Genomic DNA, 27,042 nt, shown 5'->3' with positions numbered 1-27,042 from the left:
CTGCATATTATGTGTATTTTGTTAGGATTATTTTTTTATTTTCATTTATAGCCATGTTTACAAATACATGTTTTAAAAAAGCATTAGACTTATACACATGTATTATATGCATGTTCCCTAAATAACCAGTATACAAATGGAGTCAAGTAAGCATTACTGATTTAATCTCTGTTAGCACGGTAACAAGAAAAAGAAGACCAAATGAAGTGTGTTTTTTAAAGTGAATTTACTGTTATCTATTACCTAAATCCCATCAATTTGCAGATTATCCTAGCACTGGCGTCAGTCCAGCCATCATCACAGATAGTTCCTCTCATCCCATTCCTGACAATCTCCACTCTTCCACTATATGGAGTCTCTCCGTTTACAAGGTTAACTTGTATATCTACATGTAAGTACCAGTAAATCAGATATAAATCATTTTCATTAAAATACACAGATTTCTTCATTCTTTGCATTATTGATTAATTAACGCTATACCACAGCTTTGTTCATCTGAACCATCTCTGCAATGCTCTGTTCCATCACACACTTGCTGAGGAATCAAACATCTCTCATTGTCACATTGAAATTCCTTCTCTGTACATGCTGTATTTAACAAAATTTACAGTATTTTGTCAATCCACCATTGTAATGTGTCCGGGATACTTAGTTTTTTTTTGTTTTTTTTTGAAATCCCTGTTATTTCACTTGTATGAGCTTTTAGTCTTTGCTAGATTTTAAACGAATGCAAAATATTTATCACAAGTTCAACTAAAACAAATATATAGATGTAGCCTCAAGATCTCATAAAAAATCATTTCATTCCCAACCTACCTTTTTATATTTTCGTGATTAAAAAACCTGAGAAGTATTGATATTAATTAATATTTTTACTCGAGAGACGTGATCTCTGATACCTTCACTAATTTAATTAACTTAGAGTATTATTCTATGAGATATGCATTGGATTCACGAATGATAACATATTATTGTGTAACACTTGTATCAAATAGATGTAACATATGTCAGATCATTTAACCTTTGAAGGGATAGCAAACAACACCGGCCTCTTCGTAGCTCCCACAGTCATGTTCCTTCCAGGGGTTCTTGTTGCATTCCTCCAAGGAGCTCTCGCCTCCAGTACAGTTTACTTCATCCAACAAGAAGTTACTGTTTCCAAGTCCAAACGCCCCAACTTGTTCTGCTTTTTCAGCTCCTCTGTTTTGAAAAATTATCAATATTGACATACATAATGAGAAAAGAAGGGAATTCATCATTTTAATGTCCCCTCGTCCAATTTGTATTGAAATTTAATGACTGTTTGTCTAGTCATATTGGATGATGGAGTTCATTAAAACGAGTGGGATAAGATGAACGTTATTTACAACAAATTGTCAATGGTAAATTTGATATTTCTTTTTTGATACCTTGCAGTGAAACCCTTTTAATTTGCTATCGTCAGAGTGTTGACATTTTAAACGAATATTAATCATATGCAAACCCTCGGAGACAATTATCAAATGAAGACTAAATCACAATTTCATATTTTCATATAATTTCCTACCCCTCGAAGCCTAGCATCCTGCAGACAACTTGTGCATCATTGATGTCCCAGTTGTCATCACAAATCACTCCCCATTCTCCATAGTACTGAAGCTCCACCCTCCCGGAATACTCATTATCCCCATCCACCAGGCGAATTCCCAAAGGTGGAATGGTATTTCCCGCTAAAAATTTACAGATATAACTCGTAATCGCTGAAAAATGATCAACGTACTTTTTTATGAAGTCAGTTGTGTTTCACTCCTTACAAATCAAAATTTCACAAAGAGACAGGAAAGAAAAATATTTCCATTAAAACTGCAATTGGACGACAAATTACCACACTCCTCCTCGTCAGAGAGATCTCCGCAATCATCATGGGAATTACAGTGTAGACTCTGGTCAATGCAATGGCCATTCCTACACCTGAATTTATCAATGCATCCATCTAAAGAAATAAATTAAATAATCACGTTGAAGATTTTACATAATGGCATTTTTAAGCTAAAGCTAAGCATTGAGATAAATCTTTAAAACGGTATTATTCTTCAAGGAAACTAAAACATTTATGCATTTTTATTATCCTTTGCAACTGAAATTTATACAAGATAGAATAAACATAAATTGGTGCGGAAAACAGAGATAAAATGAATAAGACGTAGTTGTATACGAATCACATAGTTATGATTTTTCGCGATGATATAATTTTCGCTTTTTTCGCAACCTCTTTTAAATCGCAAAAAATTGAATACGCAGAATTTATATACCGTATCATATTTTTAAAAAACTTTTAAAATAGCAAATATAACTGATGCAAATTAAAAAAGTTACAGATTTTCACAATCTTCGCAAATTGTGTGACTCGCGAAAAAACCCGGAAATACGGTAACTCTAGTGATACTAAGACTCAGTCTTGGTGTTATAGATTACAAATACTTTATCAATGTATACATACCACGGTATCCAAAGTATATCAAATGATATAAAATAAGTTGAAGATTATTTTAAGATAGTAAAATAATTCAACAATCCAGAAGTCAACTCAAATAATTTCGATTTGATAAAACACTAAAAATATCTCAAAGGAATCATATTAAACATGAAAAGGTCATTTTTCATGACCAAAAAAATTTATTTAGGATCCTAATCAAACATTTTGAAATAAGAATGTAAAATGAATATAAAAGAATTGAAAACTGAAACTGAACTTTATTTATTTTACAACGATTGATAAACAAGTTCTACAACTTATATTAATATCTCTCGTTGGCACGGATGAATGAAACGACAAAAAATGTGAGACGTGTATGGTTTGCATTAATCGTATTTTAATTTAAAAAAAGAAGATAATAAGATAGTAAATAATAGAATATAATTTTCACATTGTAATATTATTTTTTCAATGAACCGAATTTGGTCTTTTGAATTGTGTTGACTGAACCAAACATACTACATGCATATTGTATTTGAAAAAAATAAAACAGATTGGGCTATTTCTCACCAACAGAGTCGTCTTCACAGTCCACTCCCACGTCTTCATCATGTGTGCAGTCGGAAACCCCCCAGCCTGTGTGATTACAATCCTGGATGTGGGATTCGTTTCCAAGACATCCAAGATTATCCAACCAAATAACACCTTCTCCAGGACCATGCAATTTAGACGGTTTCCCACTCCTTGAAATTTTTCATATCCGTTATAAATATTTCAATATTGTAACCCATATCGCATCATACAAATTTTACCCATTACATGTTTGATTATATACAGTGTCTGCAGTGCTTCTTTTATACCTGTAACCCATCATACGACACACAACACCGGCCTCGATATCAGTGAAGTAGTCGTCGCACACAGTCCCTGTCACGTCCCCTACAGTTAACACCACCCGCCCTTCACTGGGGGTCTTCCCTTCCACCAGCCTCACTCTCACCTCGGGGAAAGCTGCAGATATGTTAAAATTTACATTAATTACCATATATCCGGTAATTTTTCGCGATGGTATAATTTTCGCTTTTTTGGCAACCTCTTTTAAATCGCAAAAATTTGAATACGCAGACGAAATTATATACCGTATCATTTTCTTTGAAGAAACTTTTAAAATCGCAAAATCGACTAACGCAAATTCAAAATGTTACAGATTTTCCCAATTTTCGCAAATTTTGTGACTCGCGAAAAAACCCGGAAATATGGTAACTCTAGTGATACTAAGACTCAGTCTTCGTGTTATAGATTACAAATACTTTATCAATGTATACATACCAAGGTATCCAAAGTATATCAAATGATATAGAATAAGTTGAAGATTATTTTAAGATAGTAAAATAATTCAACAATCCAGAAGTCAACTCAAATAATTTCGATTGGATAAAACACTAAAAATATCTCAAAGGAATCATATTAAACATGAAAAGGTCATTTTTCATGACCTAAAAAAATTATTTAGGATCCTAATCAAACATTTCGAAATAAGAATGTAAAATGAATATATAATTCCGAATTTTTTTATCTGGAAATTTGTACAGTTTTTATTTACCTTTAACAAACTTCCTTTTTGAAAAAGGCAGCAACCGGGATGCACATGAAAAAGTTGTGAGAAAAATATTTTCCCCTCCCACCATTGTTAGTACCCCTTTGATTTATTACTGCGTATTGAACTTTGTATTTCAGGATGAGCTTCAAGAAATCATTGGTTGGAAAAAGGGTCACAGATTCAGTATTGGTTGACCTTCTCAGTTTTTTACTTGACTAAAGTTCAACTAAGGAGTCTCGACTAGAAAAACCCACCACTTTATGAGAATTGCATTTTGAAGAATGTGCTTCTTGTTGTTCCTGTCTTTATGCCAGATGAATGCGCGTGTTGTTCCCGATCTACTTGTGCACAATTGATGTGCAGATGAAATTATTTGATAATGACAATTTGAAGTTGAACACTTTTTGTCTCGGGTTGCGGTTTACCGGAATCTGAGTTGACCAACTTGGTGTTTTGCATTTATATTTATTGCAATTGTTGAAGTTGTAATATTGTTTTTGAGCCATTTGCTAATTTTTTAAGTCGCAAATATTTTCTTTGCCGTTAACCGGAAAGAATAAATTTGCACAGTTGGTTGTTTGAAATTTGTTGAATTTTTTAGACAATGATGTGTTTTTGACCATACCCATTTGGTGTCAATGCACTAATGGTATTTCCATTGTAAAATTATGATGTAATTTACAAATACTTTATTTACACAAATTTTACTCATTGTCTTGAAGCCAAGACCAAAGAATTCCACAGGGGGGGGGGGGGTAGATTTCAATGCATGAAAATGAATAAATCTGTTGTGAATCTGATTTGGTGTTTTATTTTCATTATTTAGCAAGACTCAGTCTTCGTGTTATAGATTACAAATACTTTATCAATGTATACATACTAAGGTATCTAAAAGTATATCAAATGATATAAACTCGCTTGTTAACCAAGCGAATGATCACTTCATCATCTACGGTGTTGTAAAATGGAATAGTCGAACACTCTCTTACTTTTAACAATATTTTGTTTTATCTTAATGTTAAATTTTGTTTGAAAAGAGTCAATACCTGATCCCTGACTACTTGTAGTGGTTGCTATTGTGGTGGTAGGGGCGTCACAAATAACCCCAACATCTTCTGAATGCCCACAATTACTGATGCCCCACCCATCGTTTTTGCACTGAGACAAGGATCTCTCTGTACCCTGACATCTGACATTGTCAAGGAGAACCATCCCAGAACCAGGACCAAAATATCCTTCTTCAGTAGCGACGCCTGTCCTGGAAGACAAGAGTGTTTATGCCCAATCTGTTAACTCAATGATAAAGTAAAATACACGAATTTAATAGCGCTATATTTCACTGATTCAATGTTGAATGTCTATTTATTGTCATACTCAAAACTCAGTGAAGACGTACGGCAAATTTTACCCAATACATGATTGATTTTAGACAGTGTCTGCGATTCTTCCTTTATACCTGTAACCCATCATATAAATTTTACCCAATAAATGATTGATAAAAGACAGTGTCTGCAGTGCTTCTTTTATACCTGTAACCCATCATACGACACACAACACCGGCCTCTATATCAGTGAAGTAGTCGTCGCACACAGTCCCGGTCACGTTCCCTATAGTTAACACCACCCGCTCTTCACTGGGGGTCTTCCCTTCCACCAGCCTCACTCTTACCTCGGGGGGAGCTGTAGATATGTTACAATTTACATTCATTATCATATATCCGGTAATTTTTCGCGATGGCATAATTTTCGCTTTTTTTCGCTTGTGTAAGATAATAAATTAATTCAACAATCCAGAAGTCAACTCAAATAATTTTGATTTGATAAAAAATGAAAAATATCACAAAGGAATCATATTAAACATGAAAAGGTCATTTTTCATGACAAAGAAAAACTTATATAGGATCCTAATCAAACATTTTTAAATAGGAATGTAAAATGAATATAAAAGAATGAAACGACAAAAAATGTGAAACGTGTATGGTTTGCATTAATCGTATTTTAATTTTAAAAAGGAAGATAATAAGATAGTAAATATATGGAATATAATCTTTCACATTGTAATATTATTTTTTCAATGAACCGAATTTGGTCTTTTGAATTGTGTTGACTAAACCAAACATACTACATGCATATTGTATTTGAAAAAAAATAAACAGATTGGGCTATTTCTCACCAACAGAGTCGTCTTCACAGTCCACTCCCACGTCTTCCTTATGTGTGCAGTCGGAAACACCCCAGCCTGTGTGATTACAATCCTGGATGTGGGATTCGTTTCCAAGACATCCAAGATTATCCAACCAAATAACACCTTCTCCAGGACCATACAATTTAGACGGTTTCCCACTCCTTGAAATTTTTCATATCCGTTATTTTCTCTTTTATAACATTAAATTTTGGTATTTAAGAATATCCAAAGGTGTTTTAACAACCGTACCTGTATCCAAACATTTGACACACAACCGTGGCGTCTTTTTCATCAAAGTGATCGTCACAAATGGATCCCTTTTCTTCTTTATACCAGAGCTGTATGCGGCCTCTACTGGGTACGTCACTGTTAACCAAGGTAATGCTTACTGTATCTAAAATAGATTTGGGCAGGTTATTACGTAACACAATTTCACTGTGACCTTTTTTCATTCAAATATCATTGTTTCATTGACTTACCTGTGGATGATTGAGTCGTTGATCTAGGTGTTGTCGAAGTTCGTTTCGTTGTATCATCGAAGGCACCTTTGGATAGTGAATGAAATACGTATATTTGATTTTTTGTAATTTCACAAATATAAACAAGAATTTTGCAGGAATATGCCCAAATCTAGAACAAGAAATGTGTTATATATTTACCTTCACAAATGATCCCTGCATCCTCTGTATGTTCACAGTCATGTTCCCCCCAAGGTCTGCTAGAACAATCTAACAGAGATGTTTCGTTACCACGACACTCGACATCGTCCAGCCAGATGACCCCTGACCCTGCCCCAAAGAATGCATCGACCTTGGCCTGACCCCCTCTACAGTACATTATTTTTATTGTATAAATAGGGTAAGTTTTCACACTGAATTTTAAAGTTGATATTGATCTAAAATATATGCTGCATATTATGTGTATTTTGTTAGGATTATTTTTTTATTTTTATTTATAGCCAATCTCTGTTAGCACGGTAACAAGAAAAAGAAGACCAAATGAAGTGTGTTTTTTAAAGTGAATTTACTGTTATCTATTACCTAAATCCCATCAATTTGCAGATTATCTTAGCACTGGCGTCAGTCCAGCCATCATCACAGATAGTTCCTCTCATCCCATTCCTGACAATCTCCACTCTTCCACTATATGGAGTCTCTCCGTTTACAAGGTTAACTTGTATATCTACATGTAAGTACCAGTAAATCAGATATGATTCATTTCATTAAATTTATACACAGATTTCTTCATTCTTTGCATTATTGATTAATTAACGCTATACCACAACTTTGTTCATCTGAACCATCTCTGCAATGCTCTGTTCCATCACACACTTGCTGAGGAATCAAACATCTCTCATTGTCACATTGAAATTTCTTCTCTGTACATGCTGTATTTAACAAAATTTACAGTATTTTGTCAATCCACCTTTGTAATGTGTCCGGGATACTTAGGGTTTTTTTAATATCCCTGTTATTTCACTTGTATGAGCTTTTAGTCTTTGCTAGATTTTAAACGAATGCAAAATATTTATCATAGGTTCAACTAAAACTAATATATAGATGTAGCCTCAAGATCTCATAAAAAATCATATCATTCCCAACCTACCTTTTTATATTTTTGAGATTAAAAAAACCTGAGAAGTATTGATATTAATTAATATTTTTACTCGAGAGACGTGATCTCTGATACCTTCATTAATTCAATTAACTTAGAGTATTATTTTATGAGATATGCATTGGATTCACAAAGATTAACATATTTTTGCGTAACACTTGTATCAAATAGATGTTGTAACGTATGTCAGATCATTTAACCTTTGGAGGGATAGCAAACAACACCGGCCTCTTCGTAGCTCCCACAGTCATGTTCCTTCCATGGGTTCTTGTTGCATTCCTCCAAAGAGCTCTCGCCTCCAGTACAGTTTACTTCATCCAACAAGAAGTTACTGTTTCCAAGTCCAAACGCCCCAAATCGTTCTGCTTTTTCAGCTCCTCTGTTTTGAAAAACTATCATTATTGACATACATAATGAGAAAGGAAAGGAATTCATCTTTTTAATGTCCCTCATCCAATTTGATATGAAATTTTAATGACTGTTTGTCTAGTCATATTGGATGATGGAGTGCATTAAAACGAGTGGGATAAGATGAACGTAATTTACAACAAATTGTCAATGGTAAATTTGATATTTCTTTTTTGATACCTTGCAGTGAAACCCTTTTAATTTGCTATCGTCAGAGTGTTGACATTTTAAACGAATATTAATCATATGCAAACCCTCGGAGACAATTATCAAATGAAGACTAAATCACAATTTCATATTTTCATATAATTGCCTACCCCTCGAAGCCTAGCATCCTGCAGACAACTTGTGCATCATTGATGTCCCAGTTGTCATCACAAATCACTCCCCATTCTCCATAGTACTGAAGCTCCACCCTCCCGGAATACTCATTATCCCCATCCACCAGGCGAATTCCCAAAGGTGGAATGGTATTTCCCGCTAAAAATTTACAGATATAACTCGTAATCGCTGAAAAATGATCAACGTACTTTTTTATGAAGTCAGTTGTGTTTCACTCCTTACAAATCAAAATTTCGCAAAGAGACAGGAAAGAAAAATATTTCCATTAAAACTGCAATTGGACGACAAATTACCACACTCCTCCTCGTCCGAGAGATCTCCGCAATCATCATGGGAATTACAGTGTAGACTCTGGTCAATGCAATGGCCATTCCTACACCTGAATTTATCAATGCACCCATCTAAAGTAATAAATAATTACGTTGAAGATTTTACATAATGGCATTTTGAAGCAAAAGCTTAGCATTGAGATAAATCTTTAAAACGGTATTATTTTTCAAAGTAACTAACACATTTATGCATTTTTATTATCCTTTGCAACTGAAATAAGATAGAATAAACATAAATTGGTGCGGAAAACAGAGATAAAATGAATAAGACGTAGTTATATTCGAATCACATACTTATATGAGAATTCAGTTCATAATAGTCATAGGCAGAAGAGTAATTTCCCCTGCTCGTCACCCTCTCTCTGTTCAGTGAAGATAAAAAGCATTCCCTCTTCCCATTCAAATAGTGGAAAGAGCGACAAATAAATCGGGTGGATTGTGCGCAATATCGTGCACACTGAAAAAAAGAAAAAAATTATCAGGTAAGATTTCCTTAGAAAAATCAGAAATGGGTTTCTTGACAATTCACTTTGCTGTCTTTACCTTTAACAATCACATAATATTATGAAAGATTTATTACCAGTTCGAGTGGAATATTTTCGTAGGCTTCTTCTCCTCCCTTTTTAAGAACAAAATTTTTCTCTTTTGTGTAAAGGGACAAGGTATAATCTGAAACAAATAAAGAAATTTGTTCTCAGATAATGTGGGTAAAGGAAAAGTACTTGAAATTTATATCCCAAGGACTCACCACAGGTTTCTTCATCTTCATTGAATCCACAGTCCTTTTCTCCATCACACTGAAAGAGTTCTGGAATACATCTGAATTTAAAACGAACATATAGAACAATATTCACGAAACAAGATATTTCTGATGTAACTGATCAAGTCATTTTCTTGGATAGCACACCTAACAAGAATTAAAGAAATGAGTTTCCCTGCATAGTATAACTTTTTTACAAAATCACACGATTTCCTTCATCTCGTATTAAAAAATTTGTGCAAGGTCCATATGAATCAAATTTGATTTTGATTAGTAAAAGAGTCTGAAATGGTAAGAAGAACGAAATAAATTAGTGATTTCGGGGAGAATTCGAAAGAATAACTGGAACTATGGTATTCAGTTTCATTAGAATTGAGGAGTTATTAATAATAGGAGATCTAATGTTAATAATGATTATGTGTAGCACACTTTTGAAACAATTATAAAACATTTATATCGAAAGCAAATATTTACTCGATCCATACTTGCACTTTGGATCAACCTATGGGCCATTTATTCTATCAAAATTTTGAAATATTATTTAATAAAATTTACATAGTGGCATGTTTGATAGCATTATAATTTCCCACATAGTATTGCTGTAGTTTCTGGACAGGGCGTAGCGTTTTTAAGATCAAAAGATTTTTTCATAATATCAAATAGAAGATTTTAAGCAAACCGATTAAGTAACATGAGGACAGAAATTGTTCATTAAGCGAGTTGTATCCAAGAAAAAGCTCATGCATTCGTTTCCAGTGAATACCTTAGTATCTGATATTAATTAATTTACTCAGAAACAACAGTAGTTTCGATCTTATACGTCAAATAAGCAAAATATACAAAACGTTATCAATCATAGGTTTTATATTTAATAACTATATGATTTAACTAGTACATTAATAAACAACGAGTTTTGAAAATGCAACAAACAATAATACTTACACGTCTGTGGAACTTGAGTGGCAGAAGAAATTGTCGACGGGGCAATCTATCTGTGCCTCATCTGTTATCAAAGTACAATCAAACCCCTTTTTATTACATGCCCCAGAGTTGTAATCAATAAATAAGTGAATGGAAAAACAATAAAGCACTCGATGAATACATCAATGTCTTCCTTTTTAGGACCGCTGCCATTAATTATTTATTTTCATCATTTGAATCATCTGTAAACATTAATCCCATGCTGAATCCAATGCATTGACTCACTGATTTATATGATGTTTGAGTCATTTTCATGTCGAGGACACCCAGACCGTTAAATGCTTAATGTGCATTTTATGATGTTTGAAAAAGTATCATTCTAACAAATATTTCTTGACACAACGTATCAAACTAATGTAGAATGCATCTAGCTGTTCTTAACCTCATAATTTAACATCACTTGCTGTTTAAAAATTAAATATATTTTATGCTTTCAATGTTGATTTGCACTAATATGTTTATTAATGACATTTGATAACACCATATTTTCTCATTATGTATTTTTTAAAATTAATTTGAAGGTGAAATAGGTATGAATCAGTCGAACACTGATCTTTGTCGTTGTACAATGTTTGTTATCAAGTGGGATACAGTGTATATATTCAATAAGGTGAACATTAAATATTTAAATAATTTATATTTTCACATTTACATGCTTCTAATTACAGCACGTCTGATCACAGCAAAACCAGAAACGGGGCCTCTTTTTTAACCAGCCAGAAATGGAGAGAAAACACTCACGCTTACTTGTCATGGCGATAGGTTGATCTGTTGTAACAAGTTCAGAACACCGAGGCACTACACAATAGTCAAACTCGTTTCGATTGTACCTCACCCAACACCATGGTCTGGAGTCGCCATCAGGGTTCCTGCAAAAGTTGTGGTTTCCTAATCCCTGGAACAACAAAATAGTCATTTAATGTATAGACGACAGTTAGGTGAAAGTAAGAGTTTCGAACCAGATGAACTATAAATAGTAACCTTTTCAGAATCAGTTGTTAGGTTCATTCTGCCGTTAGATTTCCAGTTTTGGCAGTTGAAACCTTTCTCTGTTGTGTTGGCAAACCCTCTATAAAACTTTCCATCATTGATATAGCAGTCTGCAGAGATAGTGAAATTTACAGATACTTTGTATTTTAAAAAATTATAAATTTTCTTGTACTTCAAGTTATAGGTATTTTTGTACACATGTATGATTATTATATATAAATTAACATTGAAAAAGTAATTCATCAACCTTTGTTGATGGACACTGTTGCAGTTGTTGTGCTTGAAGATTCACATTTAGATACAGGACAGTATCCAAAACGATCCCGTTCCACGTCCACCCAACACCAGGGACTCTTGCTGTCGTCAGGGTTACGGCACATGTTATGGTCTCCTAGGCCCTTAAAACATATATCAGTCAAAATTGAACTTAATAGATTACCAGCAGATCTTAAGGTGACATGGGACATTTTCGATATTAACATGGATAAAAGTACATAATAAACAAATCACTTTTACCGGTTTTGAATTTTCAAATTTTACAATATACAAAATATGTTTTAATTTTTTAGGAAATATAAAAATTACAAAAGCCCCAACTGAATTCGAATTCAATACTACAGATTAGTAGCCACTCTAACCATTGCGCTACGCCTTTAGGTAACAATTTTGAGAAAGATAATATTTATAAAATTATACTAGATTTTATTGTTTATTTCGATAGGGAGTAAGCCTTACATGGAGGTGTCCCATAACACCCTAAGGGGAATGTGCGGCCATCTTGTACATTTGAGAATAAGAATGTAAACATTTCTTGAACTGGCCCGAATCTGACCAAAACTGTTGCCAAAAGATATAAAAGCAATAAATATGAGATTCTACACGTTTTGTATGCAAATTATGCATACAAGAACAGGACAATGCCTTTTAATAACCTGAAACAGCTGTCGAACTGCGCAGATTCAGACTTATTTTGAAGATTTAAAAATCTGAAAAAAATATGAAGGGGTTCATTGGTGTCCTCTCTGCAACCATTTTTGAGAAAAAGTTTGAATCTTGTACATTAATATTTAACTCAAAATGAGGTATCCTTTTTTGTCAGTTTACATGCTATTTTTAGAACAAGAAAAATTCAGTTTGTACTTAAAACTCCTGTGTCTATGGCGACACCTTGCCGTTATATATTTTTTTTTAGAAAAAAATGAATGTCAATTCAAAACAATCCGTGTTGAATTTGATATACATCTCTATACCTATCCCATATGCATGTTTGTTTTATGGGGATTATATTCCCAGTTCCATAAGTATAAATTAAAGTAAATTCTTTTTAGAAGTGAGGTAGGGGTAAAAAAAAAGTGATTGTCTTAAGGTGGTACAGGACATTTCCATGTTGTGACGTTCTGTTTATCAAAATAAACAATAAAATCAAGTGTATTTTTATAAATAGCATAATTACCGAAAGTATTTTCAACAGCGTAGCGCAGTGGGTCAGAGGATTCACTACGAATATGTACTTCATGAGTTCGAATCCCGGTGGGGGTTTTAAAAATGTTTTCCTTTACAAAAAAATTTAACGTATGTATTGGTTTAATATTGTAAAATTTGAAAATTCTAAACTGGTGAATTTACTTTATTTATAAAGTACATTAATTCACATTGCAACCTTAGTTCAGTAATAGAACTAAGCATTAAAGGTCATGCTTTTGATCAAAGTCAGTTTTTCCGTTTTTGATGTTTACAATGCTTCAGTAAGGCATTTCTATTAATCAACCAAAATGTGAGGGTTATAAGCGAGATACAGAGCTCACAATTTAAAATCTTTATAATGTAAACAAAGCCCAGGTTATGATTTTGTTTATTTTTTGAACGTTGAAAAGAAAATACCAGGTCCCATCATCACCAAAGTTTTCAAATCACATAAATAAGTCCTCAACTCAAATCTTGAAAGAAAAGTTCATAATTTTGAGGTCAATACTCAGACTTGCGGCTAATTAATGCCATGAGAGAAGTTGATGACGCTGGGGCCAGATTTAGACCAAGGATGAATGTGACAAACACTTGGAAATGTTTATTTAAAAAAATTAATCAGCAGATAAAAAAAATTTAGTTTGAAAACAAATATTTGCTAGAATTATGGACCAATGGTAACAAAAACACGATGCCAGCCTTGTTCACACTGTAAAGGATAATGAGCTCTGTATCTTGCTTATAACTCTATGAATGACACATTTTGTTTGATCATTAGTAATGCATTACCAAAGCATTGTTAGCAGTAAAAATATAGAAACTGACCAAATCGTGACCATGCCTCTTTAAGATCAATGTCATGCATTTACTATTTTTATTACAATATCATGATCTAAAAATATATACAGAATGGGAATGGCAAATCGTGCTTCCATTGTTGTCAGTATTCAATACTTTATAATAATTTGATGTTTCAAAATTTCATTACATGTATGTATTCATGAAAACCCTAATTTCATATTTTACAAATACATTACGTCTTATATATTTGCACTATATAAAGCATTCATGTATATATTGAGTAGATTTTGACATAATTGACCATAAACCCCATTTTCTGAAGTATTTTTGCATCATGGTGATGTTATTTTAGTCTTTAATTACTTTCTGTTTATACCTTTCCAGGATGAGTGACGTCATTGATACTAGCTGATTTGGACCATCTTTGGCAGGGGGATCCTATAGTTGTTTCTGATATACTCCCTCTATATAACTCACCATTCCCAGTATAGCAATCTAGTTTTTTTTAGATAGAGAGAACAATACAAATAATAAAGCATTATCAATTTTGAGGTAAAAGACAAGAAGATAAATATTGAGAGGGTGAAAAGTGATTATAAGAAAGAAAATTAACCATAGCAATATTTGAACCTTTGTTGATGGACACTGTTGCAGTTGTGCTAGAAGATTCACATTTAGATACAGAACAGTATCCAAACCGATCACGTTCCACGTCCACCTAACGCCAGGGACCTTTGCTGTCGTCAGCGTTACGGCACGAGTAAGAGAAGCATGACGAAGAACCGAGAAATGGCTATCTCAGTTCAAGAAGGGGGAATGGTTACTACACGACGCATTACAAGAGTGGAGAGCTTGTCAAAAGTTAACGGAGATGAGACAATTCAAGAAAATTGAATTTCTTGACAAAAAGAGTGTTTTAAAGAATTTTTTGAAATTCTGGCATGAAGAATGTAAAAGGCAGGCTTCAGAGAAAGAATATCAGGAAAAAAAATGGCAAAATTAAAAGAAACTTGCCCTCGGCCTGTCTTCGGGCTGGCTGGTCCCCTTTTTGCAGTGGCTTTTCACAGATGAACCCAAACCTGTAGTTGTTATTTGTTTTGCAGTTAATGTCATCGAAGAAGTAGTACGGGACTGACACTGCTGAACCATTGGGGTGTAGATACTGACGGGCTAAGCCAACACAGTATTCCCCTCTCATTTTGGACGGTTGTCTGCTGTAATTGGTCGGCTGCCAACCTTAATGTAGAGAACATTTATACAGGTTTTCAAGTTTTATTTACTTACAACTCATCTTCAAAAAAACGTTTTATATTAGTTAATCGAAATACTGCTTTCAAATGCTTCATGCTTCTTTCGAATAAGATTTGCACCTTAAGATGAAAGAGAATATATTTTGCATACATCTCCAAGACCAACTTTGTTGTTGATATCGACGATATCGGCAACAAAATGACGATATCGACATCGATGTCGAATTTTTAGAACGCTAAACCCTAATGTCGATATCGACGATATCGTACACAACATAACGATATTGACATCGATATCGACATACACTGATGAAGTTGCAAAATCAATTTTATTGAGGTCGATATCGACATCGATATCGACACTAATAAGTTTTCAGGCTAACTATTTATGCGATATCGTACATAAAATGACGATATCTTAATCAATAGCGATCTTTATAATGTCATTTAAACAAATATAACAATATTATTTAAAAATGACAATATCAACCTCAATATTGACTCTTATGAATTCTTTTGAAATCACCGGTTATAAAATTTATTATTAAAAATGAGAAGAATGTCTAAATGATGGGTTTTAAGGATTGTAAAATGATAAAATTGAGATCGTCTAGACAGTTAAATCTTAAGATAAGCATGGTACAGTTTTCAAAAGTACTTGATTACATTCTGTAGAAAAGCAAATTGATATCGACACAGCTTTTGTTGTGTACATATGTCATTCGATATTGTTACGATATCGTCGATATCGACGACATCGACGTTAAGATAAGTTGAGTTGCAGTTGTGTTTATATGCAAATCGATGTCGATTCGATATCTTCGATATCGACGATATCGACATAAAATATGGACAACTTAAGTTGTAAACAACATAGAATTTATTTTGATACGGTATCGTCGATATCGACTTTAATATGGACAGATTAAGTTCTGTATATATGCAAATCGATATCGATACGATATCGTCGATATCGACGTTAAATATGGAGAACTGTAGTTGTGTACATATGCAACTCGATATCGATACGTTACATCGATATCGACATAAATATGGACAAATTCATTTTAGGACAAAGAGAATCGATATCGATACGATATCGTCGATATAGACGATATCAACGTTAAATATAAATGTTAAATTTGGACAGCTGTAGTTGTGTACATATGCATTAAAGTTCTATTATATTGAAATCAGTGAATCGATATCGATACTTTATCGTCGATATCATCGATATCGATACTACATCGTGTCTTGGACAGTGTCTTGGACTCATATTTTGAACATAATCATTGCTAATGTTGAAGTTTCAATTGTTCATTGTTAAAAAGATATTAAAAGTTAAGACATTGAATCAAATATTATCAAAAGAAGCCTCTCTTCTTTGCATCAAGTTGATAACACATCAATCTTTATTGAAACTTTTGTGCAAGGTAGTAAATTATCTGGAATAGATCTTGAAGGAAATCTTATAAACGGTAGGATCCAATTTTTCTTTGTTCATACTCTACAATTCATCAAATTGTTTGATTGCAAGCAATAAAAGCTAGAATTGTTCTACCTGGGAAGAACGCTCTGTAAGCCATGTCAGAATTGATTGTTTGTAGAGATTTCCTTTGTGTATTCTTTGATTCCTTTTGAATGCGTATAGACTTTTCCCAATACCATTTTGATTTTTTGCGTCTTCCTCCAATCATCCAAATGTCAGTACCTGGAAAGATCATTGTCATTTATTGTTTCCTTGTCGTAAGCTGGATCTTTCAAAGTTATTTGCAAATGTCTCGTTTCATATCTGATTTATAACATATACTTTATCTTAGATCTTTTTAAAGAAATAGTGTTTCAAATGTTTTGTTAAAATGAACAAAATAATTGATATATAACTCCCAAAATATGTGTCAAATTAGGAAAATAAATCTAGGTAAATGTTCGCAAAAATATAATTTAAGAAAACAAACCCATCGAAAGTCCAATTCATATTTTGTCATAAAGTTTAAAACTCATTCAGTCAAAATCATAGTTATCTGATGTCCCTTTCTTGTATTTTTTAATCGAATAAGAAACGGAGGCATGTTGACAGGATTGAATTTAGGTTAAAGTAGATTTTAAGAATGTTTTGTAATACATAAAAATGAAGTTCAGTCTAAAACTCATAATCAGACTGATAAAAAACCAAGAATTAATTTTTAAAGATTTACAGAAAATTAGTCATAAACTTGCCAGTACAGCCTATTAGTAAGTGTATTATAGACTAACTAGTAATTCATATAATATAATTCAAGGTTTTTTTTCTAAAAGGTATTTTTGACAATTAAAGCAAAACGATATAAACCTTACCATCATCAACTGTGTACAGAAGAAGGGAGAGAAAATTGTGTTCTGTCATGGTCTCTATGTTGGTCAAATGACCTCCTTCCTCAGCACACATCTTACTGGATTTTTGATAGTTTTTGGCAGATGTGTGCAGCTTGTAGCAGCCCTCTGGTCCAGCTATCCAGCCCTTGTCACACCCTGTTTTGTTATATACATTTTATTCCACAACAACAGAAAACCCCAAAAGACTTTAGAGATATGCGACGAGGGAATAAAATTGTTGCTTAACAGATACGCTAACGAATTAGATTCATTGTCAAATTTATTCTGTACCTAAGAATGCTAATATATTATAACCTGTGTTTTCTTTGCAGAGAATAGATACAAATTCATGAACGGAGCAGTCATGATTGATTGTGTAGGGACATGCTAAAAATTCCCGCTCTTCTCCAGTACAGCTGACTTCATCCATTAGTATGTCTGTGGACTTCCAAGATCCCAATCCAAAGAAAGACTCGTCATATACTCTTTCGGCACCCCTAGAAATAATTCAATACATTTAAGGTAATAAGCTTTTATCGTTAAGAATACTAGTATATCTTATTCAACAACCCAAGTTCTTTTAATATTTACAGGTATACAGTTTTAGTGCTTTTAGCAATTTTAATACCAGTGTGTACAATGACGTAAAAAAGAAAAAAATACAAAAAGAAGCAACAATTTTCATGATCACTATATTCATTTTTTCATAGTGCAGAGACCAGGATCCAGGATATTATCATGTCCTAAATTACTTCTCTCAAATAATATGATTGCAGATGATCTTATAACAACATATAATTGGAAACAAATCTGTAATATGTCTTGCCTGATGTAGCCCATTTGTTTACAGGCCACGTTACCATCGACGATGTCCATACTATCATCGCAAACTGGTCCCCATTTACCACCTCTATGGACCTCAAGACGACCGCCATTGTATAACGTTTGGTTGCCATGGTTACCGAACCTTGATGAATTAAAGTTAGAGTTTATTTAATTGCGTTTGATTTGTTGAATGTCTTCATCGGTTGTTTTCGGGTGGTTCTGTTAAAAAAAAAATATTTTACCTGAGTCTTTGTTTTGTTGCAGGTGCCGTCACATTTAGCTCGGCTGTGGACAGGCTTGAATTTCCTGCGTTATCTGCTTTCCTGATCTTGAATTTATTTTTTCCGCTCTTAACATTCCTTCTCTGAAGGAAGTAGATATTAGATTAGAAAGGATTTCTAGTACTTGGGTCCTATCCTCAATTTACAGCCGAGGTTGCTAGTACTTTATCCCATCCACAATTTACAACGGAGAAACCATCGGAAATTCGAAGCTTTGTCATATGTGCAAGTCATATAAGTCATTGAATAGTTACTTAATTTGATATTATCTTATTCTAAGAATCAAAGACTTTGAAAACATTATCGATAATAGATCATTCCTTCTTTCTTCTTTGTGTTTAGCTAAACAATTCCATGTTTTTCTTCCAAAATTCTCACAAGGCATTAAAACTGGGTAGTTTATTTGATTGATTTGAAAGACCCAATACGATTCAATGATAGAATTTTATAATGCAGTTATCAATTTCGAAATTGATAAATTAGAGAACCCATAAGAAGTTACCTCGTATCCTGCACAAATCCCGTCCCCTAGCAGCGAGTAGATGAGGAGAACAGATAGAGTAGTTAGTCTCATGCTTCTCTGTAGGTCAGGGCGACGCTAGTGTTTATTGTATAGTTTGTTTTTTACAACATCCTCATATTATGGACACTCCAAACTACTTAACCAACGCGTGTTTATCATATTTTGACTAATAACCATCACTTTGCTAATTTTAGGAGAGAGAGAGAAAGAAAGAAAGAGAGAAAGAGAGAGAGAGAGAGAGAGAGAGAGAGGAGGGGGAGTCTAACAATATTATGCAATATTTTCACCTTCCCGAGTTCATTTAGTTCATAGAGCATTTAACCGATTTTTTGGATTTTCATTCTAAATAAGCTAAATCCATGCTTCTATATCGCACACAACCTCTCATGCATATATTTCACAAAGATAGATAGATGACTTAGAAAAACTAATGGCAAATCAAATCCCGCGTGTAATCGAAGTTTAGCTTCTTTTCACAAAGGACGTCCAAAAAATCTTTCTTGGACGCATATTACAGTAATTTAAGGGAAAGACCATATTTACATAATGCTCATTTATGGTAAAATACGCATCTTAGGCAGTGAATGCAAAAGACAGTCTGAAAATAGAACGTGTTATCTTATGAATCTTATCTGTCTAAGATGATTTTTGTTAGAGGACAAACAGAATAGAGATGAATAATGATTTTACAATAGCTATTTTAGATAGAGTATTGGATAATGGAATGTGTGTGATCTTTATGGAAGCACGGGTATGTGAATATTTTTGCAAAATTTATCTGTTCACTTTTTTGTGTGGTGTATCCGTTAGAAATACGGTCTTCTTAACATAGATTTGTACAGCATGTCTGGAAATATCCATAAACTAGTGTTATAACCAGTTGTTAATTGGTAACGGCAATTTATTCAGCTCTAGGTCTTGTAAATCGGATGTCTGTCTGTTGACACTACATTGCACTTATCTTAAAAATTGATGCTCTTGCGCTGTACTTTTTTGGTCAAAATATAAAGATTTATATAGATACTGATTCACCTAGTCAAGGATATGCTAAACTCTCGTCTTTACAAACTGAAGATCCACTCAATGCCATATAATTAATCGTAGGAGACTGTCATTGTTTAATATTTTATTTAGTCTGATTCATCTATTGAAGCGAATAACATGTACTGCTCTACCAAATGCTGGCTAAAAATATTGATCGATTCGCCATTAAATGTTCTATTGCAAACAACCATGGGCAAAGGAGGGCGGGGGGGGGGGGGGTCAGTTCTCTTTTTTTGTGAATGTGTTGCTTTCATATAGGTGTGTTTTATACAATGAGGCCTCATAGTATCAAACGGTAACCAAATGTTCGATGCCCAAATAAATGTCTCAATTTCACGACGTCATGTTGCGTTGTACACGTTACATAAAAAATACAAACGTTGATTCCTTGTACAAGATCGATTAAAATTATTCTCTTTGCGAAAAGGGTAATACAATTCCACAAAGGATTATATTAATGGCCTAGATATTACAAGCTTGTCTGGCTTATAAATCAGAATAATACAGGAACAAATTGGGAATACATCTCCTAACTAAATTTTAAATCCGTCACGATCTTCGATTCCCAGTGCAGTACTTGAAGTAGAGGGACAGTTCCCGACAAATTATTTGTATTTTTGCAAGGTCCTTTCGTGACTTGTGTATTTATGAACAATATCTTAGATCATCATTAATCCAAATAGTATTGTTTGGATACTGTCCTGCAACATCCCAAAAATCAATGCAAATTGGTAATCATTTTGTACTTGAGAAAACGGTTACAGGCTATCGACAGTTTTTTTCTTCTCTTATTATTGATGAAGTAATTTTCGGAATGTAATTCGTTTTTTCAACGATTTTTATTAATAACATTTTGAAGAATTCTCAAGTGTTCGTTTTCCTAGAAATACAGTCCCAGTTGTGTGAAATGCAGGCGCCAAAGAAGAGCCAAAGTGCTGAGTTCCTGATGCGGGGATACTGCAGCACTGTATAGATATGCAAGAGATACCGGTATGGTTACCATTATTTTTTTCAACAATTAAAGTTACATTTTTCTCTCTCTTTCTCTGAGTTACTGGAGGCGATGTGTTATGAATCCAATATGTTTCGAATTCAAGTGCCTGACTCGATCGATGACAAAAGACCCATATACCATATGCTGCATTTAAACAGTATAAGCGAGAATTTGAGGACGCGCTACATCGAACGTCCACCTTTGTCGTCCCCCCAGCTGAGTCCGGTCAATGTCGACCACGGATCTCCCTACCTACTGAGGAAAGCAAGGTAAGTCAAAGCTTTTACATTAAGCTCCCCCCTTAATTTACTTTACCGAATGACACGGGCGACGGTAATTCTAAAAGTTGCGTGATGCAGGTACATGAATAAAAGCCTTGAGTTCGCGTTCTCGTAGAACCATTAATATTTTAGTAGTGCATTAGGACGAGAGATATCAAGTCTCAAAGTTGTGCAGGACTTCAGATTTGATCAAACTTGTTCGACGGGGATGCTGCTGAATTGGATCTGATAGGAATATTGTCATGTTTAAAAAATTGAATTTGCTATGTGGTAATGAATTCAAAATTTACGATATGACAAGTAATTGTATTTAAAACCACCGAGCCAATGTAAGAATTATTCAAATTTGAATATATCATGTGTGTCATATGTAATTTCTCCTGACGTCACATAGCTCATACAGTTAAGTGGGGTTTCAGTTTCTCTTCAAATATTTATCGGCGCACGTTCACTTCTGAGTCACTTTATCATGTAACCACGACTCTTCTTTACTCTTATAAATATCGGAAGTTATGGTGAACTTTAAATTATAATATGTTATACATTTAAACATCGGAGGGGTTACACTTCAAGAAAAGTTAATACAAGCGAGACACCATTTCCTCTCACACACACAGTGGCCTTTGGTTCTCCCCCTCATACACGACAGGGGTTGTCCTTTGTCTGCAACAGGTACATGTATATGGCCGTTAATCGACGGGCAAATAAAGGCATTATTTCATTTTAGTAGCAGGATAAGCCGTGATCTTTTAGATTAGTTTAGATAGGATTGATTCTTAGGTTTCGGAAGCAGACTCACCACTGCATTAATCAATAGACGTTAAGATTTGGTTTTCTACAAAATGTAATGACTGTTCTCCTACTAGTATCTATACTCCTTTAGTAACGATTGTCAACTCATTCGATTGCGTGTTTATGTTGTATTGAACTGGCATTCCTGAAGAAGTCAATTAACTTCTATGCTATGAGATTCGACGGATTTGTTCTTTTCAAATAATGTTGTAAGAAAGACGTGATAAGATATATTTTATCATTTCACCGGCATTCAGAAGTTGGAGTTCTATTCGCTTTTCGCTATTCATTATTCGAATAGCGAATAGAGTTCTCTGGTCGGTTCGCCATTCAAATTACCGTACACATGCTAATAAACGTAAATTCAAAATTTCATATAAACTTCCATTTTTAATTGAAAAAACAGTTTTATAGTAAAATTATTACTTGCTGACCTCACCTAAACATTGACATAATGAACACGACCAGTAAGAGGCCTAGCTAGCCTGGCGAAAATAGGACATTTCGGACAATACAATTATAATTGGACATCTTTCAAAGGGCTGGTTAACACCTTGTATCCCATATCTGGGCCTTCATATTTGGTGGGGATGGGCCCTGGGTAAGACCAGTCAACCCTCAAAAGGAATTGGGTTTACACGGCCATTAACAGGCTTAGCTAGCCTGGCGAAAATAGGAAAATCGTATAATACAATTATAATGGGATATCTTTCAAGGGACTGACTTACACCCTGTATCCCATATCTAGCCTTTCACATTTGGTGGTGATGGGGCCCAGGGACAGTCCAGTCGACCCTCAAAAGGAATTGGGTTTACACGACCAGTAAGAGGCTTAGCTAGCCTGGCAAACATAGGACATTTCGTATAATACAATCATAATGGGATATCTTTCAAGGGGCTGGCTAACACCATGTATCCCATATTTAGACCTTCATATTTGAAGAGGATGGGACCCCGGGACAGCTCTGTCTTTTGTTGTTATAGCGATTTATAGTGAATCGAAACCCGGGATAGTCCAGTCGACCCTCAAAAGGAATTGGGTTTACGCGACCAGTAAGAGGCCTAGCTAGCCTGGAGAAAATGCGACATTTTGTATAATACAGTTATAATGGGATTTCTTTCAAGGGGCTGGCTAACACCCTGTATCCCATATTTAGGCCTTCATATTTGGTGAGGATGGGACCCCGGGACAGCCCAGTCGACCCTCAAAAGAAATTGGGTTTACACGACCAGTAAGAAGCTTACCTAGCCTTGTGAAAATGCGACATTTCGTATAATACAGTTATAATGGGATTTCTTTCAAGGGGATGGCTAACACCCTGTATCCCATATCTGGGCCTTCTTATTTGGTGGGGATGGGCCCTGGGACAGCCCAGTCGACCCTCAAAAGGAATTGGGTTTACACGGCCATTAACATGCTTAGCTAGCATGGCGAAAATAGGAAACTTCGTATAATACAATTATAATGGAATATCTTTCAAAGGGGCTGGCTAACACCCACCCTTTATCCCATATTTGGGCCTTCATATTTGGCGAGAATGAGGCCCCGAAACTTCAATTAACTTGTATAAAAAAATTTCATTGTTTTCTACCAAAGTATACATTATATAAAAGGTAGTTTACACACTACATGTACTAGTATATCATACTTTGTATTATATTGTGGCATACATCTATTGAATGATAAAAATGTTATGAAATAATTGTTACCTTAAACTCAAGGGACCGAGAAAAGCTATTCAAAAAGTTATTTGATTGTGATTTAACTGTCAAAAGGTGACACTGGTTTAGACCTCAAAATCGCTATGATACAATGTATATCATTGTACAAGGTATTTAAAATATCAACTATGAGCTACTTAAGTTTGATTATAACAGTAACAATTTAATTTGAATAGCTCATTGTAATACATGTACTTCAAAAGAAATTAAGCAAGAAATGGATTTGTGCAAGAGAGTGATGTAAATATTGGTTATTTTTTCAGCTGAAAGACAAGGAAAAACAGAATATCAAAGATAAGTTTTCTGTGAGTATTTTAAGAATACATGTACATTTTTGACAATAAATTTATGTCACATTTTCTCATGTAATATTGAATTCTATCAGTTAATAGTTCACTAAACAGTTGTATACCACTAATTGTTCCCGTTTCTTATCCATATTCTCTCATAATCCTTCAGGGATTCAACAAGAAGGAGTTGAAAGACATTCTCAAAATTCAGAAAAGATATGCTATTCCAGATCCAGAATTACGTGAACAAATGAAAAAGGACAACAAGGACTTTATCATTCCTGCTTTCAGAATGTTTTTGGACAAATTTAAACGGCTGAATTTCACCAAAAATCCAGAGAAATACATTAAATACTCTGTGCAAGATGTAGCTGAAGTGGTCGACAAACTGTTTGATATGTCTGCTTGATATTGATATTCTATTATTTCTGTAAATGTGATTGCTTATTAATTTAAAAGAAACTCATTTATAGTTTGAAAAAAAGTTTTAACTTAGCTTATAAAGCTTAACTTGTTTTTTTTTTCTTCAACTTTTAAACTTAATGTTCAGAGAAAAGGACACTTTCTTTTTCATATATATGTTGATGCATCTGAGATCTAAATGAACTGACTTTTGAAAATGCCTCTAAGAATGACATGGGTATTGTTTGTAAAATGCATATTCTAGTTTAGGATCCTCTACTTTTGTCCAGTGACATAAATAGCTTGACCATCAAATATGTTAAGGACAGAATTCATTTCTCCCAGAATTTAGGCTTCTAGTCAATGATATATGTTAAGTTCAACTTGTTGGATATTTAAATTTGTAATTCAATTGAATTATTTATATGGTGCAAGAGTCTCATCATCAGGAGATAATTTTGCACACATGTATTTATATGTGATGTATTTGTGCAATACTTTGAATATCATTAAAAACATATTATTGTTCTACCGTAAATAAAACTGAAAACTTAATTTATTTGTAATACCCGGTTCAGTCGTCAAAACATGCATGGACATTTTTTTAAAAACATTATATGTTTGGCATGCTAAATTTACAAAAATAAAAAAAGGGTACCATTTTGAGACAAAGCTACAGCATTAATGTGCAAGATTTAACCTTTTTTTCAATAAATGGTTGTAGAGTAAACATCAATAAACCACTTTCATGGTTTTTTCTTCTGATTTTTAAATATTCAAGATAAGTCTGCAGCTGTTTAGTTCTAAGTGATTTAGGAAGTCTTACTCTGCAGTTGTATAGCATGCACATTTACATGTAAACCCTCATATTTACCGGCACCGTTTTTTTTTTTTACAAAAGTTTTGATCAGTTTTTGGTTCAAATCAGGGTTTTTTTTTTTCAAGAAATGTTTGCATTTTCGTCCATATTTGTACAAGATGACTGTACATTCCCCTTAAATGAGACAAATTCTGACGGATGGAACCACAACATATTCAGATCCGTTTATGATCTGCTACAACTATCATCGACAAACCTTTGCTAGTAGTGTCTTGCATAAACAAAAACTGTCAGCTATGGGGAAAACACTCTAAAACATATCTTGTCATTTTGCAAAATCGCTTAAAACAGGACAGACACAATGGCAAACATGATCAAGTACCGAGAGAGTAAGCAAACGTCCTTGAAAAGACAGTAGTAGACGAGGAGGAATTAAGAAAGATAGGAAATTCACGAACTTTGTAAGAGATGATCCAACTTAATCCGGTAAATAAATTAAAGAATCAGAAATCCATCCTGGATTCAGAAAGTTCCTGAGGTTGTAGGCGAATCGTAGGCGATGGCTGGCGTTTTCAGACATCAAACAACCTCCGCTCTAAAAAGTTAATAGTTCTTTGAGCGCAATATGGTCTCAATGTTGGAAATTATTGTCCCATAAGAAGAGATTCGATGACACCTTCCACAGCAAAAAAGTAGTATTAGTGATCGAAATATGCAACAAAGGATGAAGTGCATGTGTAATACCCGTTGAAATTGGCTATTATAGATTCCCAGTACAGTGTAAAAGAGAGACTGGCCTGAGTATCACGAGATAGGTCAGAAGAACTATAATAAAGAGACTGCCAACTATATCTGAAATATCAGCACGCTGGAAGTCATAATCATTACTGACTAACCGAACTGAGGACGTTCCAGTATAGGGTCGAACTGGCTGACGACGCATGTAGATAAAGAAAAAATCGTATCACTGTATTGGGATTAACATAACTTTAATCCACGGAAACCAGTGACATCCTGGAAAGACTGAACATTTAAAGGAAGAATCCATCTCTTTGATAATGAAAGCGAGAAGTTCACAAGAGACAGCCAAGAATGAGGACAGGAAAGAGATCAGAGGACCTGCCATTAATGACAATGAAAGATGGAACGAGTTAAATGATGACAATCCAAAATCCATTCTGAATTGACTTTTCAAGATGATGCAGAAAGAAAGGTCAGGATTCTGATAAGGTCTTTAAGAAAGCACCACCTCCGACAATCTAAAGCAGAGAGGACGGAACGGTTATATATGTACAACAACTTTGGAACAGTTTATTATCAAGCTTAAATTCTTTACAGAATAGAAAATAGTAAGGGAAAGACAAAAACATCATTTATGAAAATAAAATGTGTCTTAGACCCTTCATATTCACAGAGCCTGCTTTGGATGACGAAAGTCAGTATTATTGAGGACTAGAAGCAAGGTGTAGAACAACAGCAGACCAGGTTTTTAATGAGTTTTTTCTGAGCCTTTAATATCAGGGTGTTGGATATC

At 34.1% G+C, this 27,042-nt stretch overlaps 1 protein-coding gene and 1 long non-coding RNA gene across 8 annotated transcripts in view; one reads left to right on the top strand and one right to left on the bottom strand.

The window, feature by feature from the left end:
• Positions 1–19,282, bottom strand: part of LOC128167517 (deleted in malignant brain tumors 1 protein-like) — a 38,247-nt gene extending 18,965 nt beyond the window's left edge. The window contains exons 1-33 of one of the 6 annotated variants that reach the window (XM_052833277.1): positions 19,143–19,282; positions 18,602–18,723; positions 18,361–18,501; positions 17,850–18,031; positions 17,517–17,690; positions 16,741–16,890; positions 14,944–15,165; positions 14,306–14,424; positions 11,912–12,062; positions 11,656–11,774; positions 11,416–11,569; positions 10,636–10,696; positions 9,682–9,752; positions 9,514–9,602; positions 9,228–9,390; positions 8,898–9,005; positions 8,580–8,772; positions 8,055–8,233; positions 7,520–7,627; positions 7,281–7,422; positions 6,900–7,066; positions 6,720–6,785; positions 6,490–6,634; positions 6,229–6,401; positions 5,585–5,735; positions 5,102–5,313; positions 3,316–3,466; positions 3,026–3,198; positions 1,865–1,972; positions 1,547–1,709; positions 1,022–1,200; positions 481–588; positions 244–385 (exon numbers count right to left, since the gene is read on the bottom strand). In XM_052833277.1, coding sequence (XP_052689237.1) covers positions 244–385; positions 481–588; positions 1,022–1,200; positions 1,547–1,709; positions 1,865–1,972; positions 3,026–3,198; positions 3,316–3,466; positions 5,102–5,313; positions 5,585–5,735; positions 6,229–6,401; positions 6,490–6,634; positions 6,720–6,785; positions 6,900–7,066; positions 7,281–7,422; positions 7,520–7,627; positions 8,055–8,233; positions 8,580–8,772; positions 8,898–9,005; positions 9,228–9,390; positions 9,514–9,602; positions 9,682–9,752; positions 10,636–10,696; positions 11,416–11,569; positions 11,656–11,774; positions 11,912–12,062; positions 14,306–14,424; positions 14,944–15,165; positions 16,741–16,890; positions 17,517–17,690; positions 17,850–18,031; positions 18,361–18,501; positions 18,602–18,723; positions 19,143–19,214 — 4,658 coding nt within the window. In that variant the 5' untranslated portion in view covers positions 19,215–19,282. Of the gene's footprint in view, positions 1–243; positions 386–480; positions 589–1,021; positions 1,201–1,546; positions 1,710–1,864; positions 1,973–3,025; positions 3,199–3,315; positions 3,467–5,101; positions 5,314–5,584; positions 5,736–6,228; positions 6,402–6,489; positions 6,635–6,719; positions 6,786–6,899; positions 7,067–7,280; positions 7,423–7,519; positions 7,628–8,054; positions 8,234–8,579; positions 8,773–8,897; positions 9,006–9,227; positions 9,391–9,513; positions 9,603–9,681; positions 9,753–10,635; positions 10,697–11,415; positions 11,570–11,655; positions 11,775–11,911; positions 12,063–14,305; positions 14,425–14,559; positions 14,881–14,943; positions 15,166–16,740; positions 16,891–17,516; positions 17,691–17,849; positions 18,032–18,360; positions 18,502–18,601; positions 18,724–19,142 lie in introns of those variants that run through there. The other 5 variants (XM_052833279.1, XM_052833278.1, XM_052833280.1 and 2 more) reach the window with 5 other exon arrangements.
• Positions 19,283–19,654: 372 nt separating this feature from the next.
• LOC128167532 (uncharacterized) lies at positions 19,655–25,434 on the top strand. Of its 2 annotated transcripts, XR_008241243.1 has the most exons (5): positions 19,655–19,914; positions 21,092–21,197; positions 21,305–21,470; positions 24,260–24,301; positions 24,456–25,434. It is a non-coding gene; the product is annotated as an uncharacterized LOC128167532 (long non-coding RNA). The 2 variants fall into 2 exon arrangements; XR_008241242.1 differs by lacking the exon at positions 19,655–19,914 and having other exon boundaries at positions 20,604–21,197.
• Positions 25,435–27,042: the final 1,608 nt, after the last annotated feature.

Source organism: Crassostrea angulata, chromosome 10, assembly GCF_025612915.1.
Source record: "Crassostrea angulata isolate pt1a10 chromosome 10, ASM2561291v2, whole genome shotgun sequence".
Taxonomy (NCBI): domain Eukaryota; kingdom Metazoa; phylum Mollusca; class Bivalvia; order Ostreida; family Ostreidae; genus Magallana; species Magallana angulata.
Note: the sequence above shows the minus strand (reverse complement) of the source record. Positions and strands in the feature narration are given on the sequence as shown.